Source organism: Schistocerca gregaria, chromosome 4 (assembly GCF_023897955.1).
Source record: "Schistocerca gregaria isolate iqSchGreg1 chromosome 4, iqSchGreg1.2, whole genome shotgun sequence".
Lineage (NCBI taxonomy): Eukaryota > Metazoa > Arthropoda > Insecta > Orthoptera > Acrididae > Schistocerca > Schistocerca gregaria.
In genome coordinates this window covers 396,178,618-396,193,995 of record NC_064923.1, presented here as the reverse complement: position 1 = coordinate 396,193,995, position 15,378 = coordinate 396,178,618, and the positions used below count along the sequence as shown (strand labels likewise).

The 15,378-nt window shown below is 41.5% G+C and overlaps 1 protein-coding gene across 1 annotated transcript in view; it reads left to right on the top strand.

Annotated features, from left to right (window-relative positions):
• The first annotated feature begins 957 nt into the window (after window positions 1-957).
• Window positions 958-15,378, top strand: part of LOC126267743 (paired box protein Pax-1) — a 280,190-nt gene continuing 265,769 nt past the window's right edge. The window contains exon 1 of the mRNA XM_049973045.1: window positions 958-1,135. Within this exon, the coding sequence (XP_049829002.1) occupies window positions 1,126-1,135 (10 nt within the window). The 5' untranslated portion in view covers window positions 958-1,125. The remainder of the gene's footprint in view (window positions 1,136-15,378) is intronic.

The window sequence follows — 15,378 nt, the reverse complement described above, 5'->3', positions numbered from 1 at the left end:
TTGCTATGAATTAATTTTATACTTCACTATTGTAAGTTAATTACAGTATCCAGCATGACTACGTTTAACATTCTACTACAGAGCCTTATAAACTGACCAACAAATTTCGTATGAACATCTGTAGGAAAGGTTCTGTTATTACAGAAACTGTAATGGTCACATGCATTATGAATTATTGTAAACCTAATATAGGCTGGAAGCCTTCGAAGTATGCCCTGTTTTTTAGATACAGTTGATCGTTCAGTAAATTGTCTCTATCTGCAATTAGGTGTGCATAAATTTGTAGTTCCTCAAGCGTGTCGAGTCTATAGCCCTTTAACTTCGTGATGTAGTAGCTGTATGTCACGCAAAGGTTTGCACCAGATGTTTCGCAAAGGCTGATCCCCGTGTTCCTACGTCCTTTATTGGAAGATGTTCTTTAAACCTAACGTTGAAACCTAGGTAAACGATATAGTTAACCTGCAACTGTAGGCTGTATATTCTTATATTGTAATAGGCCTATACGTAGATGAGAATTAGCTAAGTGTATGGCAGAGGAACGAGGAAAACCGGGTGACAAAAATGGTTCACTCTGTCGCGAAATCACAGTCGGCAGTTAACCGTTCTCATAAGCTGTAAAATCAAACGTTAGTAGGCGTGAGCACAACGGCTGAAAGAGAGTGTGCAGGCAGGCGCCGGCGTCGTAACGGGCGGCCGGTGGAGCACAGTAGGACGCCGAAGCGCTGATTCGCAGGTGCTCGCCGCGCTATCAACTCCCCGAATGCCGGGTCCGCGCCGGCACGGCCTCCCAGGCCTCGTCCGCGGCCATTGGAGGCGCACACCGGCCAATCGCCGACGGGCTGGCCGCTTGGCCCGCTGCCATTGGCCCGGCGGGACAGCCGTAGGCGCGGCCTGGCCGGCGGGCGGGCCGCTGCCGCTCGCCGCGGATGAGTGGCGGGCCACGCAGTAGCGCACCGCTCCACGGACAGTGAGGAACGCGACGTGAGGCGACGCAACGTCGAGTGAGTCGCGCGTGCTGGCGTGCAGGCGGGGCGACGAAGGACGCGTGCAGAGCGTGGCGTAGCGTGCAGAGGCCGGCGGCCGCCGCTGGATGCTGTCCGGGCCGCGACGCCCCCGCTCCTCGCCATGGACTCGGGTGAGCCGCCCTGCCTTCCGCCTACCGCCTACCTCACCTCTGCACTCCTCAGATACCGCCAATGTCGGACGACGGCAAACTTATTTCTCGTCCGTATGCGATTCATCGAACTGTCGAAAAATCTCGTGCGTTTCGTGTCAGTTACATACTTTTTATTTTCTGGATCTCCGTTCAAATTAAATAGCAACTGACAGGACAACAATCGACTTATCGGCAATCAAGTCGAATCATAGGCTTTCCGCGATCTGGATGCTCTTCGTTGTCGAATCTATTCAGCTTCAGTGATCTCTAGAACACACATTTTCCAGTTTTCTTACTAAACAGTAGTCGTCCAGCTTTTTAAATTAATCCACAGCGACGACAATGGGTTATCAGTTAATTGTTACCACCCACACGTCGCCTGGGGCCGTTCTGGAGGAACTAATGGCGCGTAGTGTGTCGGCGAGCGTGTAATGCTTTTCCCTATCTCCGCGACAAACAACAACGATATAAAAATTCTTCTCATTTTCAATGTGTAGCCGAGCCTTTGAAAATATGCAGTAACGTCTGTCTTTTTAGCTGCTTCAAACTATTTACTAAAAAATAGTGATGAGTGGAAAAAAAGTCGACCAGCTCTGTTCATCTTTACACAAGCTAGAGTTACAACTTGTATCAGAGAGTTGTCCAAGTTCCTAACAGAATAGTGTAGCTCTCTCACATTAGCATACACGTTTAACATTGCTGAAAATACATGCCTCTGTCTGATGGATATATTTCCCATAAGCAAGCAAAAATATTTCCTTGAAGTACAAATACACTTATCTTCGCACATAGATCATTAGTGTCGATCATGTATTTTTCAATTTTTAATTTTGTGTTTGATCGTTAACAGCCTGATAGGAATGTTACAACAAACATCTGTATTACATATCTGTGATGGTAGAGTGCTGTTGTAATGTACGCAATGTGTCTTCGTGGTTGTGGATTTGGATATCTGAAGCTTTTCTCCACATGTGGTAATTGCTGCGAATTTAGTCACCTCATTTACACACATATCTAGATACACGCTACGGCATAGTGCCGGTACACGTGTTTCAGAGACGTCTTCACAGTCACAATAACATCCATCCACAAGTGCGGGTTTTTAGTTAAGTTCCGTCATTTACGCGAAACACACGAAAAGTATGTTGCAGAAAGAATATTGCTTCGTGCAGAGCAACTGAAAACAAAAAAACAGTACCCTTCTGCAGTGAATGTAACAGAGCAAGCAGCATCCAAAAATTATTATTTCTCTTTTGCTGTATCAGGCTTTCTTCTCACTGGAGGCCACTCACTTTAAAATCAGATTCTGAGATTTGAGAATAGGTTTACTCAAGTGTGGTTACACGGAGCGTTATATTACTTAGAAAGAAGCAATAAAAGCCGCGTGCTACAGCTCTGTTTATTTGTAAATGATGAAGGGTCAGGTAACCCATGCCTCCCACATTTAGATGCATTGACTATTTTGGTTCTAAATATTGCCACCGTGCTTTTTACCTGTATGACATGTTAGTTAAATTTTTTGACATTCAGTATGTGTTTTGGAGATTACATCTCATTTTTTGGAGAATGCATTTCGATATTGTTGTATTAAATAACCGTAGTTCTGTCTATGCGTCAGTGAAGAAGCAATCTTCTCACACAGCTCACTAGATTAATGTGGAATGCCGGCTGGCTAAATACAGATGCCGAAAGTTTCGTAACTCAGAGTGTTGCTCAGAACAGATATCTGAATGACCAAGTACGCGAAAACAAAAAACGATCGAAAAGTGGATGCTATAGGCAAGGTGTAATCAAGCTTTTGCACCCACCGCCAACTTTTGTATTTCTGTTAGTCCAAAATTTTCGAACAGCCACCGGTTCCACAGTGATGGTAATGTAAAAAGTAGGGAAGTACCTTTACTCTATAAAATTTTCGAGGCAGAATAATAGAAAATTAAAGCATTTAATAATAATAAGTACTTACCAAATATCTCAAGTCAAAATTTCATGCGAATCTAATGTAGACGTTTCCAGTACCATTCCCGCCTACCGCCCACCATAAAGACTGGAACGCCGCTACTGTGCGCAAGGGACCAAGTTGACTACCACCGCTCTAAACAGTAGTACCACACGTTTCGTGGATTATTCCATCATTTCATAGTCTCGGGACACAGGATTTGGTCTTTCATTCAGACTCCTGTAATCATCAGTGTCATGAGCGCAACATGTTATACCTAACCATCTCGCGCTCTGTCATTTCTCATTTTTACCGAATTCCTGCCCTTGATTTACCAGTTAATAACTCTTGTGTGAAGGCAGTTCGTCAGCTCAAAAATTTTACGCAGATAATATGTGGCAACCCTACTGAGTTCATAGGCCTTCTGTTAGCTGAATGGGAATGAGGCGTCGTTGTCACTGGGGGAGATTAAGCACTAGAGGGCGCCGATTGCTCGCGTCAGGCGGTTCTTTTGCTGGTCGAAGTTCGAACGACGTCTATCTTAAGCGCGGAGACGTGGCTACTAACTGCATGCGAACTGAGCGACACTTCTCAATCACGTGCGCCAGAAAGAACAACTTAAAATTCCTGGCCGGCAGGAGAGCGTCACGTAGAAATTGTTTGCTCATTATTTATCCAGTTTCTAAACTGAGATAGAGTCCATTACGACAAAGTCACAACACTATTATTCGTGCTGCTGAGCCGTGGTCGACATTCTTCTGTTCTATATATCACGTGATTCACCTATTCCTGTCCTGGTAAGTAAACGAAACATACTCAGTTAGCGTTTCGACAGTTGTGGAATACATCTGCTATGATGCCAGACATGTTGACAGGAGTGCCCTCTCGCAATGCTACGACATTGGTGGAGCTACGTCAGTATTTCTGCCTTCACTACTGTTTGATTACTACTGTAGAGGTAGTTCGGATGACACTGAATTTTGCATCCTTGTCACATCGCTATCTTTTTCTTCTGTTGAGCTGCCGAACTCGTAATCTTTCATGAATTGATTGGATAATCTGACCAGTCACGTGCCTTAAATTATGACTTACGAGTGTACAATTTCGCACCTCGACGCTATAGTGCTGAAACGGTCACAAATGTTCTCAAACGAACGGTGCGCTTCATTTGGTTTTGTTGACAATGCGCCACTATAAGCCACTATTCATCTGAACTGTTATATTGCGTTTCACAGTCCTGTTAGAGCTTTACACTAACCCTCATTTTTGTAGAGAACAGATTTATTACATTACTCGGCTCTCAACTTTGGTAAATAGCGCATTATCATAAGTAAAGATAAAATATTCGACGATTGCTCTTGAAATCATTCGTCCCTTCTAAGCCAGCCCCTGTCGTCAACAATCGCGACACTTGTTGACTACAAGTTATGGTTATTACCTTCTAGTCCTCTGCAAAGTCTCCCAGTTAACTGAGGACTTACCTCTGTTTCATACACCCCCGCTTATATGCAATCCGCTGCAACATTGCCAAATTTGTTACCTTGGTGAACAATTTTGAGGTTCCAATTCCTAATGCAAGTAACTGTAGGTGTGCAGTTTAACATAAGCTACATCTGCAACTAAATCTACATCAAGATGGCTTCTCTGCGATTTCACAGTGCCTGCCAGAATGTTCATAAAATCATTTTCATATTATTTTACGTCCGTTCCACTCTCGAATAAAACGTGGGAAAAATGAACACCTAAATCTTACCTTATGACCTCTTTTGTCTCTATGATCGTCTCTTTCTATATAGGTGAGAGTGAACAAAATTTTTCGCATTTTGAGGAAACAACTGGAGATTGAAATTTCGCGACTCACCGCAACGGAAAACGCCGTTTTTAATGATTTCCACCTGAAATCGCTTATCATATTGGGGACACCCTCGCTCCCCTGTTTATCGGCTATATAAAAGAAATCGCTCTCTTTGAACTTTCTCGATGTCTACCGTCAGTCCTATCTAGCAAAGGTCCCATACTGGGCAGCAGTATTCCAGAAGAGGATGGACAAGAGTAGTGTAGCCAGTATCTTTAGCAGATTATTTTCATCTCCTAGGTGTTCTGCCAATAAATCAGTCTTTTGTTCGTCTTACCCATGACATTTTCTTTGTGATGGTCCCAATTTGTCTGTGCTTGTAATTCCTAGGTATTTAGTTGAATCGACAGCCTTTAAATTTGTATGACCTATCGTGCAAGCGAAATTTAACGGAATTTTGTAGTATCAACGTGAAGGATCTCATACCTTTTATTGTTCAGAATCAATGGCCACTTTCGCACCATGCAGATACGTTGTATAAATAATTGTGTAATTTGTACCGATCTTCTGTCGAGTTTAGTACGTCTACTAAACTACAGCATCATCTATAAACAGCCTAAGAGGACTGCTCAGATTGTCTCCTGAATCGATAATGTAGATTACGCACAGCCGAAAGCCTGCAACACTTTTTTGAGGAACGCTAGATATCACTTCTGTTTTATTAGATAACTTTTCGTCAGTTACCTTTTTCAAAGGAAATTGCGAATCGAGTGGCAAGACTGACCCGAGAGGTTACTCCATAGCCCCGCAATTTCATTAGAATCCGTTTGTGACAGATAGTGTCAAAAGCCTTTCGGAAATCTAGAAACATGGAATTAACTTGAGATCTTCTGTTGACAGCAATAAAGAACGGCATTTCCTGAATTCGTGTTGGCCATATGTTAACAGATGGTTGTCTTCGTAAGTTACTTACGCAACTTGCTCTCCACAGCTTCCATATTGGTGTTACAATCGTTCGACTTTTTTGATCTTGGTAATGCGTATAACGCTTGTGGAAGGAATTATTTTACTGAATGACAGAACAAATTACACAGCTTCTCAAAAAATGTTTGACAAACAATGAGGCCGGTCTCTGTGGCCGAGTGGTTCTAGGTGCTTAAGTCTGGAACCGCGCGACCGCTACGGTCGCAGGCTCGAATCCTGCCTCGGGCATGTATGTGTGTGATGTCCTTAAGTTAGTTAGGTTTAAGTAGTTCTAAGTTCTAGGGGACTGATAACTTCAGATGTTAAGTCCCATAGTGCTCAGAGCCGTTTGAACCATTTTTGAACAAATGACATAAGAAATATTGTCTTCTTTTGCGGAAAATCCGCAGTTGTTACAAGAAATTTTCTTGTTGTCCATTTGGTTAAAATTAAAAATATATGCGATCTAGAAGGCTAATCTTTAGTTCAGGTCGATGTCACAGAATTGTTCTGGAGTTTGTAGAATTTCAGTAGATCAACATGGCAGTGAACATAGCAGGTTCCTCTGAGAAATGATTTGTGGAAGATGAGTGCAGTTTGTTCAACAGGGGACAAAGAACTCTGATTAGCCGCTCTTGTGATTTGCCTATGGGGGCAATATGATGCGGATACCCCCTGTCACATCCGTCCGCATGGGGGGAAAGGGGGGGAGGAAGGACAAAAAGTGGCACTTACTTCCTCCTGGAATCGGGCAGCAGATTTCCTGTTTATTACCCTGCAGCAGATGGTGACAGCGATTCTACTACAGTGGAGATTTAGCTTTGCCGCGCGTGACGCGAAATAGTACAGCTTTAGCAAACGCAATGTAACTTCGGTTTGCTTAGTTCTCACTCTGTTCGCGTGGAATTATGCCGTTTCCTTGGCATTGCCGTGATTTTTGCTCTGTCTTGCAATTAAGGCGGATTCGAAGATTTGCAAGACATGCGTGAAATGGTATCCCTAATCCGGTTTCTGTATCTTCCTCGTCCAGCCAACGTACTTTTTTTGCTTGATTTCAAACACTGCTTTCTCCGTCGTTTTGATCGTTTTTCTATTTCAGATTTTTAACCTTCCGTCCCATCGTTATTAATAGAGGAAGAAAAATTTTTTTTCTGCATATCAGCTTTACTTCCTAGCACGTTGGGTATCACGGATTTCACCACCTGAGGATGTGATTTCAGATACTGAATTTATAAGGTGATATATTAATATTAGAAGATATACTTTGCAGATACTAATGCGTTTCCTCTTTAGGTATCAAAGTAGTGACTGAATAACAATCAATCGCTTAAGATATTAAATCTACAATTTTGATTCCACCGCTCTGCAGTAGATTGCACAAAGTGCCAAGTGGTGGTGCAGTTGATAGGTCGCAAGCGTCATACAGAAAGCTTAGGAACATGTAAACATGATGCGATCAAAATATTAGTCAATTTGTACTTGCGTCTTATAATTATTCTCGACTGAACGTCAACTTAAGAGCCCAGTTCTCGTAATTTGGGGAGAAGTTTTAATTTTCTGCTTTAACACGAAGAAATCTACAGCTAAGGTTCATAAAATGCAGCGTGATTCTTACGTGGGCATCTATTACCGAAAGAACGTGCAGAGAATGACAGTAATATCAGAAGTTGAGTCCGCCTTGATGCAAAACACCTTGTTATTCGTTTTCTTCATAATTATGCCAAACTAGTTTCGGCGACAAATATCACCATCATCAGTGGGGTTAATTCTGCATCAGAAACAAAGCGCAAAAGTTTTGTTTTTCCGTGAATAAAAGCAGCACATACCATGCAACGAACATGACAATGTTCGCTAAGTATAAAGACGGCAACAGAAAAAAATGTGGCAAACAGCGCCAATAATTGCTTAAAACATGCTGTAACATACAACAAATAAGATTAATAAACCCCATTGATGATGGTGATATTTGTCGCCGAAACTAGTTTGGGATAACAACAACAAAAAATAAACGAATAACAAGGTGTTTTGCATCAAGGCGGACTCAACTTCTGATATTACCGTTTTTCTATGAAAACGCGGACCAGGTAGAAGAGTTCCAACATAAATATTATTGTGCAGAGAATTGTTTCAACGCTTCAGTAGCGGTGACCAGAGTTGTGGTGGAAACAGAGAAGGATTTCGAAGCTTCTGAAACCGACGGAAGCATTCACAGGAGATCGTTATCGAAAGCAGTTGACGCGTTTGACCTCAGCACTGAAAGACAAACGGCCACAATACAGCGATAGACATGAAGAAGTGATTTTGCACCGTGACAATGCTTGACACCATGCCGCAAAACGAATCAAAACATAGTTGGGAACGTTGAAACTGTAAGTTCCACTCACCAGAAATTTCTCCCTCTGTCCCCACCTTTTAGATCAATGGCTCACGGCCTGGTGGACCAGCTCTTCTGATAGTTTGAACAAGTGCGAAATTAGATCGATTCATGGATCTGCTAAAAAAACGCCCAGTTCTTCCACTCCAGAATTCATATGCTGTCTGAAAGATGGGAGAAAGTAGTGGCCAGCGATGGCCAGCTATTTGAGTCGTCAATTTTTTGTAAGTTTTTCACAATAAAGCCTCGAACTTTGAGAAACAGCGGCGGAAGCAAATTTGTAGACGTAATAAAATACGGTAAACTACTTACTCAGTTACATAGAAAAGGGCAATTTTAGAATGTGCCGCCCCTCCTCCTGTATAAGTTCCTGCAGACGCACCTGCCTCGTTCTACCAGTTGTTGAGGGAACTACTGCAGAGTCCTCGCCGTTTCCGTGCCGCGCTCCTGCTCGTGTAGCCTTACTGTCCCAACAACTAACAAGGGAACCTCCCCATCGCACCCCCCTCAGATTTAGTTAAAGTTGGCACAGTGGATAGACCTTGAAAAACTGACCACAGATCAATCAAGAAAACAGGAAGAAGTTGTGTGTAACTATGAAAAAAATAAGCAAAATATACAAACTGAGTAGTCCATGCGCTGGATAGGCAACATCAAGGAAAGGGCGAGCTCAGGAACGCTGTGGTCGCGTGGTTAGCGTGAGCAGCTGCAGAGCCAGAGGTCCTTGGTTCAAATCTTCCCTCAAGTGAAAAGTTTATTTTTTTTTATTTTCAGACAATTATCAAAGTTCAGGCACTCACACATAATCAACTTCGCTCTCCAAAATTCCAGGACTGCTCCTCAGCTGCTCACGCTAACCACGGGACCACAGCGCTCCTGAGTTCATACTATCCTTGATGTTGCCTATCTTGCACATGGACTACCCATTTTGTATATTTTGCTTATTTTTTTTTCATAGTTCCTCACAACTTCTTCCTGTTTTCTCGATTTATCTGTGATCAGTTTTTCAAGGCCTATCCACTGTGCCAACTTATAACTAAATCTGAGGGGGGTGCGATGGGGAGGTACCCTTGTAAGAAGAATTTCAGACGAGTAAGTAGGCGGTCACCAAACTCTTGCAGGTGCCACTATAACAGCGACGAGGTGCAAAGCAAAGCCCTGAGCGTGTTGCCGTGCGTGGGCAGCGGCCGGCGGCCTACACGTGCCGCTCCGCGACGTGCCGTGGTCAGCCCCAGGGCCCGCCTGCAGGTGCGGGGGCGCCAGAGTGCAGCCCAAGAGCCTGTTCACTCGTGTTCACTCACCGTTTGCCAAGGACCCAGACGAAAATAGCTGGCGCTCCCACTTCGATACAAGAGGCGTTTTCCTCATTACGCAAACGACACGGTGAATTGATGAAATAATTCAAACTGCTTCAGTCACTTTTTGCTAATATTTATTACCACGCTCGCGTTTCGGCAGCACGCTGGCATCATCAGGTGCATTGCCGTCACATGTACGTTGCGTTAATCTGAAGTATGATGAGGAAAGTTGGCTGTATGTACCGAAACTTAACCGTATTTTCTGGAACTTCGTTTGTCTTGCACACAGAGCACGGTAGAAAACGTAAACATCACTAAACGCTTTCACATTCAGATGTTTATTACTGCGCTCTGTGTGCCAAACAACAAATTTCCAGAAAATACGGTTAAATTTTAGTACATAAGCCTACTGGCGCGCACAGCAAATAACACTCATCACACTCTACATTAATGCAATCTACATGTAACTGTAATGCACCTGATGATGCTAGCTCGCTGGCAAAATCCGTCCAGCTAATAGTCGCAGCTTCTACACATTTCCATATAATACGGTTAAATTTAAGAAGGCCTACTATGTGGTGAATCCGAACACCAGCGACAAACTTTCGGACGCCTTTCGGGAGTATCTTCTTAGTGCAAAAAGCCAATATCAAGCTGTGCATTATTCGGTTTGCAGATTATCCGTGCATATTTCGGTGATTTCTGAAAAAAAATTGCGTATGAAGTTCTCTGTTATATTCAGAACGAATGACAACGTTCATACACCGTCAATTAGAGGAGACTCATGAACCCGAATCTGCTCGAAGCGGTCCGTGGTGTTTGTAAAGCTTGGACAACACTGCGTCATGTACTCTTACGTGTGGCCCGAACTATTGGGTTTGTTGTTGTTGTTGTGGTCTTCAGTCCAGAGACTGGTTTGATGCAGCTCTCCTTGCTACTCTATCCTGTGCAAGCTTCTCCATCTCCCAGTACTTACTGCAACCTACATCCATCTGAATCTGCTTAGTGTATTCATTTCTGGGTCTCCCTCTACGATTTTTACCCTCTACACTGCCCCCCAATACTAAATTGGCAATCCCTTGATGCCTCAGAACATGTCCTACCAACCGATCCCCTATCCTAGTCAAGTTGTGCCACAAACTCCTCTTCTCCCCAATTCTGTTCAATACCTCTTCATTAGTTATGTAATCTACCCATCTAATCTTCAGCATTCTTCTGTAGCACCACATTTCTAAAGCTTCTATTCTCTTCTTGTCCAAACTATTTATCGTCTATGTTTCACTTCCATACATGGCTACACTCCATAAAAATACTTTCAGAAACGACTTCCTGGCACTTAAATCTATATTCTTCAGAAACGCTTTCCTTGCCATTTTGCCATTGCCAGTCTACATTTTATATCCTCTCTACTTCGACCATCATGAGTTATTTTGCTCCTCAAATAGCAAAACTTCTTTACTACTTTAAGTGTCTCATTTCCTAATCCAATACCCTCAGCATCACCCGAGTCAAATCGACTGCATTCCATTATCCTCGCTTTGCCTTTGTTGATGTTCATCTTATATCCTCCTTTCAAGACACTATCCATTCCGTTCAACTGCACTCCCAAGTCCTTTGCTGTCTCTGGCAGAATTGCAATGTCATCGGCGAACCTCAAAGATTTTATTTCTCTATTGGGTTTAATTTCAGTAATTCCAAGCTTCAGTTTCCGAGCGCTCACTTTACATGTAAAACCAGTTCCGCTAATCTCGCTCGAGTGAACTGTCCATAAAAAGCTGCCTAACATATAAATTCTCGATTACAGCAAAGGATACTGTTCGTACAGCGTCCGTCAAAGAAGTTGCGAGACTGATTTTATTCCTGGTGTGTAAATGACGTCGGAGCAATAACTGTGGTGGCAGTTTGAACTAACTGCTGTAAATAACAGACGTGCAATCGACCAGATAGTTGTGAGCCGGTACTTTAAAAACTAGACGTGAAACCCTGGTGTGTCAACGTTGTGTTCAAGACATTATCCAGAATATTCTGAAGAAGAGAAAAGTGTGAGCAAAGTTTGTCCCGTACACCTTGACTCCCAAACAAAACAACGGCGCGAGCACGCCTGCAGCGACTTGATTGAAATGGTAAACGCTGACAGTTCTTTTCTGGAAAAAACACGAGGCTTGTTGTTAACAATATGAACCTACCACAAAACGACAAAGTGCAGGAATTCATACGCAGGGTCAACCCTTTGACGGTATAACCGACATTTAAGCTAATGTGACTTACGTGTTGTACAACGTACCAATGAGCGACTTTTATTATAGTTTTAGATGATTGCATGAAAGTTCTGTGCGTTGTAGTCTGGTGGAGTGAGAGGAGGGGAGGATGGGGGGGGCTTGTAATACACCTGAAGCATTAAAACCAGCCTCTTAACATTTTCGTATCCTTCACTAATCAAATCTCGAAACATTTTGTGCTCAAGGGGTAAAGTTCTATTGGAGCCCCAACTGAGAACGTATCTTCCCTGCTCCTATGTAGCTTATGTATGCTCCCTGCTGTCTGGGCCTCCCCCGACCAGGGAGCAGAGTGAGTGGGGCAAGTTTGTTTCCAAACAAGACTCACAGCACACATCGTCGACATTTGCATTATTGTACAAATATTTTCGGTACAATATAGACACAAAAACTTTGGTCAAGGAATCACATGAAATAGTTACCATGTTACTAGCCATCAGTTTCCTTATATCATATTACTCAAAAAATATCATTGACGTTCGTAGGTAAGCTGGCGAATTACTAGTTCAACCTATATGTAATTTTTCAAAACGAAAGGAATTGCGGAGTATTAAGAGCATTTACGTTACATGGTCTCTCGTGGTATTGCAAGACTTGCGTGTAGCGTATTAAAAAGAACCGAATGGGAGTTGCTATTCCTCAAAGGCAATCGTCCACACGGGAAATGCTCGGGGCCAGGCTAATTATTCACTGTTTAAGTAAGGGTAGTGGGATTTCGTGTTCTGGTCAGCACCACACAATTTTAACGAAAAAAGACTGAAAGAACAGAAATATTCTATATTTGGATGTTACATTGTCTGGACAGTTATAATGAAATATACTTACTGAAATACTGACTTCTAATATCAAAACAAACACTTCTCGGAATATTTTAATCAGTACAAAACATTGTTTTGCTACAGAGTACTATTGGATTCTATCATAGGCAACTTGAAATGGTCGATGGTGTTATGCAAATACATTTTTTATTATTTTAACAGTAGTTTGTAAGAAAATAAACATGGCGAAGATTAAATAATAAGAAGAGTGCTACTGCGCTAACATTCGGATAGGTGTTCTTTCCAGAGGCTGCTTCGCCATTTTTACTTACGCTGTCGAGAATTTACTTTGAACAGTATCATTTTCATACTAGTTAGCTATACTAAGTACAGGACTGAGACTAAATGATTGTTACTGGACAGTAATATAGCCTCCACATTGGTTCTCCACAATACATTACTTTGTGTTCTGCCAAATTCGTGTTACTTCATAATTTTTACAGGCCACATTTTATTAATGTTGATAAATAACCTACATAAAAGCAAAAATATTATATAAGTCGATGAATAAATTAGTTACTCGGAGAGGCAGAAATAACTGTTCATATTATAAATATTTTTGTGCGATATAAAATTTAATGTTCCACCAGTAAAAGGAAATGATCTGACTATTGCAAAATAACACGCTTATAATCACACTCCTTACCAGCTAGGCATGGTATGCAATGTAGGATACAATCGACGCACGGCGATGTCGAGGGTGTGAACATTAATTACCCTGAAGTGGCCTTATTATTCTGCTGTTAACTGGAGGGGAGTAATATACTTGTCTGGAATAAGTCATTTTTGTCTCAGAACTGAAAATTTTCTTTTAATAATGGCCTCGATGTTCGATATACCATTTGATGATGGAGTAACAACCAGTTGGATATATTTTTACAATATACGAAACAAAATTAAATTATAACAATTTACCCGTACAATTAACAGGCTAACCATCGACGTATCAGAACCGAAATCAAACAATTTGCTGTACTCAAAGCTTTCTGCTCGATGCCGAAAGTATTCAACTTCATTGATCTCTAACAGGCACATTTTCTAGTTTTCTTACTAATTAATATCGCCGTTGGAATTTTCCGTTGAAATTTTTAGAAGAAACTGCAGCAACAGCAGCAGAGAATCATCATTAAATTCTTAAGACATTGGCGTCGACTGTGGCGGTTTCGGAGGGACTAACGGCGCGTAATGTGTCAGCGAGCTTGTAACGGTTTGTCTCAGCCAACAACGGCAGTAAATTCTTCTCGTTTTTACTGTTTAGCCGAGGAAGCTGCTGAAGATACATAAAAAAGACGCTCGGTTAAAGCTACATTCAAGATGTAGGTCTGCCTGACACAGTTTACTAAATTATAATGACGAGTAAATTGAAAGATAACCAACTCCATTCATTTTTATGCATATGTCTGATAACTCGATATGTATTTCCATATGCACGTGGAACTATTTCCTTTCAGTTTTTGCATTTAAATCAGCGCTTCAGTTCGCTTTAATTTGAATAATCAAGTGTCTCGTATTTGCTTCAAAATATTATGACGCAAGGAGCCCTTTGACAGATCGGCCGATGAAAATATGTTTGTGTCATGAGCGAAGGCATCAGTGTAGTTCTCACACTAATTGTTTGCCAATATTTTGCGCATTGTGGAGTATCTATTACTTTAAAACGACAGGAATATTATTTACTTTCGTAGAGACTCCATTTCCAAAGTCAGCTGAAAGAGCAAAACAGATTAACTGTAACCATTATTGCACTTAAGCTTGGCAATGGACAGATCACATTCGAAATCTATAATAAGCGACAGAATCTGTAAATGAAGTTTTCAGGCCTACAAGATTGGAAGAATTGTGATTTTTCTTGTACTTTAATTTCGGTTCCGTACATAAACATTATCGTAGCCTAATACCTGGTTATTCTGAGAAAATTTTAACTCTGGTAGGAATTACGTTATTGTGTGCCTTCTTTAGAAGAAAGAAGCCCTTTGTCAACTAAATAGGATATGAAATCAATCAAATGTGATTCATTCCAAGCCGTTTTCTAATGAATGTTGATTCCAAATTCAGAACGAAATACTTGACACTTAAATCTAAGTTCCTCTTAGTTCAGCTTCTCTTCACACAAATGCTGAAATTATTGGGCTACAAATAAACTGCTTTCAGCTATATTACTAAATAGTACTATACGTTTAGATACCAACACTCATTACTCAGAAAGGGAGAACTAGAGCAATGAAATGACATTGATTATCTCTATGTGAGATCTGTTGTTTTTCAAGCTGACAGATACTTGACGATTATTTTTCTGTTTACTCAATATTCTGCGTAGCATTTCAGTTTTTGCCTGCATTCTGCAGATTATGCTGACTTTTCTTAACACTCCTTTGACGTGATCATGAGACCTACTACAGACGAAAAAGGTGTAAGAAATGTGATATACTTCACAAGAATAAGTTAATTATTACTGAGTGTTATTCTTTGTTGGGACGCAACTTGAATATAGGTCTTTGCTTACCTACAACGTTAATTTACTGGAATTCATATAGCTTTCTATACGACTAACTGTAGAATTTTTTCCTTCTTACATCAACATTATGATAAACTAATTCATTAGATGACAGTTTATCATACCTGTCCAGACAACTTAAATAAACAGATTTAATGTCAGCTGTGGAGAAGGCGTATGAAAATATGTTGGCCCTGTATGACCCTACAAAAGATTAATTGTATAACACGACATATTTGTTGAAAGCGTTTACTGAAGGGGAAAAGCT